The 5639-nt window shown below is 41.2% G+C and overlaps 1 protein-coding gene across 2 annotated transcripts in view; it reads left to right on the plus strand.

Annotated features, from left to right (window-relative positions):
* Positions 1-2461: 2461 nt before the first annotated feature.
* Positions 2462-5639, plus strand: part of wdhd1 (WD repeat and HMG-box DNA binding protein 1) — a 19060-nt gene continuing 15882 nt past the window's right edge. For both annotated transcript variants that reach the window (XM_005751419.1, XM_005751420.1), the window contains exons 1-4: positions 2462-2554; positions 2809-2902; positions 3335-3446; positions 3546-3697. In XM_005751419.1, the coding sequence (XP_005751476.1) occupies positions 2826-2902; positions 3335-3446; positions 3546-3697 (341 nt within the window). In that variant the 5' untranslated portion in view covers positions 2462-2554; positions 2809-2825. The remainder of the gene's footprint in view (positions 2555-2808; positions 2903-3334; positions 3447-3545; positions 3698-5639) is intronic.

The following is a 5639-nucleotide window of genomic DNA, read 5'->3' on the forward strand; positions in this document are numbered from 1 at the left end:
CGTGGCTGATGATGAAGGGCGGCTTAAACTGGACTGATGTGCTCTTGTCTCTTTGAATGCAGATACAGGCCGGTGAAATGTCAGCCTCTTGTCCATCTTGTTCATTTGGGTTGCATTCTTCTCTCCAGCCACGAGGTGGCGAAAGCACTACATCGATCTGCTCCGTTTGCCTGTCTTTGAAAGCGCCTCTGTAAATGTGTCCTAACATCAGCCGTGCCTCTAACCTGTACCTGTTGTGACTGAGAAACTGTTCATAAGCATATATTGTATTCATACACACACCAATAAATTTGATTTACACGCCCTCTGTTGTGTGTCTGAGTTTATTTATTTATTTGTTGTCATATTAGGATAGCTTTTAGTACATCATGTGTATGCCTGCGTGTTCACGCTGCAGCTGTGTCACAGTTAGACAAGTTAATGGTACGGAAAATGCTGCTTTTGAAGTATCACTCTGAAAACAATTCATCCTGGTCTTGGCAAAGGACACCTCTAAATGCCAGCGCTTCTTTTGGAGATAAGGACATGAAAAAGACCGCACCCACACACACACACACAAACGCAAAGCTGGTGTGGAATGCAGATTTTTCATTTGATTTGTGTGTTGTTCAGCCTCTTTGCAACGCCAGTGCAAAGAAAAAGAAAATGTGCTGAGGTGACTTGCGTGAGTAGCTACACTTGTGTGTATGAAATATTCATCATGTAGCCATCATGTTTTTGGGGACCACGGTGTTTCTTACTTCAGTATTTGAAACAGAGACTGATTATTCGCTAGTCTTTTGTCAGGCTGTGGTCTTTTTTGAGCTTCTGTTACATTGTTACTGTTCAAAATTAGATATAATAATATAGAGCTAGTTTCAGCAAATACCCCAAAACTACATATTGCATGCTTACTTTAAGGTGACAGGGCCCTCTAGTGGATCAGACCAAAGGAGGAGGTAAAGGAAGGTAGCCACACGTAGAAAGTGTGGCAACAGATATTAACAACAGATATTAAAAAAGGGGGTGACTCAAAACTTTTGCACAGAACTGTAGCTTCTTAGTTTATTTATAAAATCATCTTAGTTCAGCTTTAAGGACGTTCCCTTGCAATCTTGGGTTCAGTACCAATGTACCACAGAGAAAATGCTCCTTTTTTTCTGTGTTGACTTAAACTCAGTTTGTCGGATGAAATATTTGTGGGATTCTTGTAGCACAGGAAATTGAGCATCTACTATTTTTTAATCCTTCATGGGATAAAAGCCAGAAAATTACAGTTTTCATTTTAAACATGAAATAAACCAAACACTTGCTGATCACTTTCTCATACTTGTTTGTCTTTCATGTGGCAAACTTTATGTTTCATCACCCTGATTGCACACAAGTCAGTAGCCAGGCAATGGAGAGACTCAGGAGCCATGTCTATTGATCTTCCTGACCCATGTACATAAAGTATTAATGTTGTCTCATAGGAGCTGATTAAGGAGCTTAGGTTTTCAGCAACGCGAAGCCATCGTGCGCTGTTATATTGGATGCATCAAGAACTTTGCTTTTGAGGTTTTATTTTAGTACATGACTGCATTTGGCAGCCCTGTGTAGACTAAAACACATAACTAAGCTTTAGGCCTGCTTCACATGTCCTGGTACAATATTACACATCAATGATATAATATTCAGACACACTGATGTCTGCCAGCAGAGAACTTCCTGTTCCACTAATCAAAGTATCCCCTGAGAAAACACTGAGGGGTGCATAATCTATATATATTAAAAGGTTCATATAAATAAATAATTAAACAAAAAGGTTTTTTGAGTGAATATTTACATGGACTTTAGTCTTATACCCTCACTATGTTTCCATGTGTGTTACAGTGGAAAGCGTCAGTCTGAAAAATAAAATGTGCATTATCCAAACAAATGCAAATCAAGTGAAATTATATTCTTTCATTCATTCTTTAAAACAATTATTTTTTAAATTAAAATTACAACACATGTATTGTTCGAATCATAAATGTGAGATGAACTGAAAGACTTCTGTCTGACTTAAAATACTACTACTACTACTACTAACAATAATAATAATAATAATAATAATAATAATAATAATAATAATGATAATGATAATGATAATGATAATACATTAAAATGTGTACATTAAAATATTACATTTTAAAGTCCTCTAACAGACAATATAATTATATAATTATATAATGTATGTATCACTTGCATGCACCATCCAACTGTAGTGTAAAATAAATTTGTCGGAAAACGACAGAAAAATTAAAATACTGTTTCAATGCTTTAAGGCACATTTCCTCAGATAACACTGGAATAAAATAATAACAGCGTGTGTCTCAACCACTGTCCAAAATCTGTCGTAAATAGCCTATCGATAAATGAATGAATTAATAAATAAATAAACCCCAAATCCCGTTCCTTGCTTCAAACGTGGGAGGGATTACAAAATTTGCGTCATGACGTTGCTGGCGGGAGTCGTGACGTGACGTTTCCTTGTTTTCAACGCAGCGCGGGAGATTCAGGAGAAGAGGACCGAGTGTGTCCACCCAAGAAACGTGTAAGTTGATTTCTAACGAAATACTCTGTTCACAGCTCAGTGTAAAACTGCCTCCAGTGGTTTAGTGTCTGATGCCGTGAACACCGTGGAGTTTGTACGAGTGTGGTCGGCTATATTTAGCTCTATTGTTAGCGTTAGCTCAACTCTGCTGTTAGCTCTCCATGGGTTAATAAGGCAGCAGTGGTGGAGGAGCAGGTGTCGACTGTGTTACTTGATAGAAGAAGAGGTTTTCACGTGTTTTCTCCTCTCTTCAGTCTGGTGCTTTGTCAAAATGCCATGTGAAAGGAAGCCGATGCGCTACGGCCACTCTGAAGGACACACCGAGGTGTGCTTTGATGACACTGGGAGGTGAGTCCGAAAACAAAAAAGTGTCTCCCTTTGAGCACTGACTTTGACAGCTAATGTACAAGTAAAGCTGTGATCTGATTGCGTTTAAGACTCAGATTTTACCTATGATCGGCCCACAGCCTGTGAAAGTATTGCTTTACAAACATGTCCTTTAAATTATTAGTGTAGCCCGCAGGTTAGTCAGACCAGACCAGGCAAGTACATATGAACTTGAGCGCATCAGTCTCACAGTGACATCAATGACAACACAAGTCTTTCAATGGGCTGAAACTGAGTAAAATGTGATTCATTTAAATTCTATGCCACGTTAAACTAAAATCGTTCACAGTCCTGATTTTGGTTTCTGGTAGACTTAATAATTTAAACAGATCATTTCATCAATCTTATGCTGCACAAAGTTTCTGTAAACTAGCCTGATCAAATTGTCCACAGGTTCATTGTAACCTGCGGAAATGATGGAGATGTTCGGATCTGGGAGAGTCTGGATGATGATGATCCAAAGTTTATCACTGTCGGGGAGAAGGCTTACTCTCTGGCACTGAAGGTTGGATTTTCTCTGACTTTTCTACAGATGTCATCATTATTCGGTGACACTCTGCATCATACAAGTGATGTTTGGACCAATGTGTTCTCTGCTCCACAGAATGGCAAGCTGGTAACGGCGAGCTCAAACAACACCGTGCAGATCCACACATTTCCTGACGGCGATCCAGACGGCATCTTGACCCGCTTCACCACCAATGCCACACACGTCGCCTTCAACAGCATTGGCTCGAGAGTTGCAGCTGGGTCCAGGTACTTGATAGTTGGATAGCTTGTGCTGAACTGAAATGATATAAATGAAAACAGGATAAAAGTAATACCTTAGATATTTGAAGGAGCATTAATTAAGGTTAAAAGATGACTAACTTTGCTGGCTCATTGCCAGATACAGATATGGGCTGGATGGTGTGTAAGGAATGAAAGGATGCCACATCATTAGTCCATTCATTCATTCCAGCTCAGATGGTACTTTGTGGTTTGTATGGCCCCTGCATATTACATGTAATAATAATGTATACTTTATTGACCCCTGTGGGGAAATTCCTCTCTACATTTAACCCACTGAGTGAATACTCAGTGAAGCAGTGGGCTGCCATTGGGCACCCAGGGAGCAGTGTGTAGGGACGGTACCTTGCTCAGGGGTACCTCAGGGTAGCTGTTCAGGGGAATCGAACCCCTGACCTTCCAATCATGGGGCCAACACTTTACCTATTGAGCTATCCCTGTCCCCAACCCGCCTTTTTTCTCTCTCATAATAATGTGTACTTTAATGTGTGCCTGACAATGTAGGGTCCTGCTCCTAATGAGACAATGATGGGGGAGGGGATCTTCTCCCTGATCTGGACCAGGGCATCACTGAGCTCTGGAGGGCAGTCAGTAATATCAGTTCCTTTGTGCTCCAGGAGCCACATGAGACATTTTCAGAGATGACTAAATCCCATGTTCCCTCATCAAAGGAACAATCCAGATTTTTTCCCCCAAATACTTTTCTACATGTGTTGTTTTGCCTTTGTAAGTAAGGGTGGAAGTAGAAGGATATTCTCTATGAGATTTTTCTCCTGAGACAACTTTATTATATCTTTCAGACAGTCTCTAATTTGTAAATATCGCCAGAAATTGCCGGGTCCTTCCAAGTTAAACTTTACTGTCAGATCATTAAAAGACATGAGTGTTATATTCATATAAATCACTTATTAATCTTATGCCTTTTTTGTGCCACTGTGGCCAATAAATTGCTTGTTTACCTATTTTTATTTTGGGGTTGTGCCACAGGGGTGCATATTTTTGAAAGCATGGGGACAAACTGCAGCTCTTGTGAACCTCTTGCCACACCATTTTTGAAAACTTTAAAATAGGGTTATCTGCTCTATTCCCTTTATTGTACGGTTTTTGAGCCAACACCTCAATGGGGGTAAATGGAAAGGCCAGTTCACGTTCCATTAGAACCCAGTCCAGGTCCGAATTTGTTGCTGCCCAGTGTGTACACAGCTTGGACATTTCAAATGAGATGAGGCCGCACATTGTTGAGCACCGGGAGGAATCCAGGATGCACAGCAGTCATGGTTTTGTTGCCTAGCCTGAAGAGAATTGTGCATCCCTCCATGGATATGCCACTGATCCACCACCAAATCGGTCATGCTGAATAATGTATAACTTTTCTCTACGGCTTCTCCAGACCTTTTCACACGTACCTGCTCTTGTCTGTTAATTCTGGTATTCAATGGCTAATGTAAGTCAGGCTCCATGGTGAGTACAGAGTGAGCACAGGGCCCAGTCGGGGACCTAGGATCCTCAAGCTACCCTCATGAGGTCTGCTTCTGATTGTTTGGTCAGAAACTGTCCTGTCCAGCTCTCCTAGATTAACTGTCCCAGCACTGGAGTCTCCTTGAGACTGTGCTGGGAGACACAGCAAATATTCTGGCAATGGCATGTATTGATGTGCTGGAAGAGTTGGACTACCTCTGACCTCACACCTGACATGACCTGATGTCAGGTGCAAACCTTCAGAATTAATTGAGTTACAGCTGACAAGACACACTCATGTGTTGCTTCTGTGATATTTTCCACCAATGATGCTGAAAGATGAACAAATGTCACTTCTGCTTTGCTAAACCATGCACGTCCACTCTGCCTCAATTTCTCCCGTGGCACCTGGTGAGGCAGTCGTGCGTAACGGGATTGCCCCCCCCCCCCC

Source organism: Pundamilia nyererei, unplaced genomic scaffold (genome assembly GCF_000239375.1).
Source record: "Pundamilia nyererei isolate P.nyererei 1_Seehausen unplaced genomic scaffold, PunNye1.0 scaffold00310, whole genome shotgun sequence".
Taxonomy (NCBI): domain Eukaryota; kingdom Metazoa; phylum Chordata; class Actinopteri; order Cichliformes; family Cichlidae; genus Pundamilia; species Pundamilia nyererei.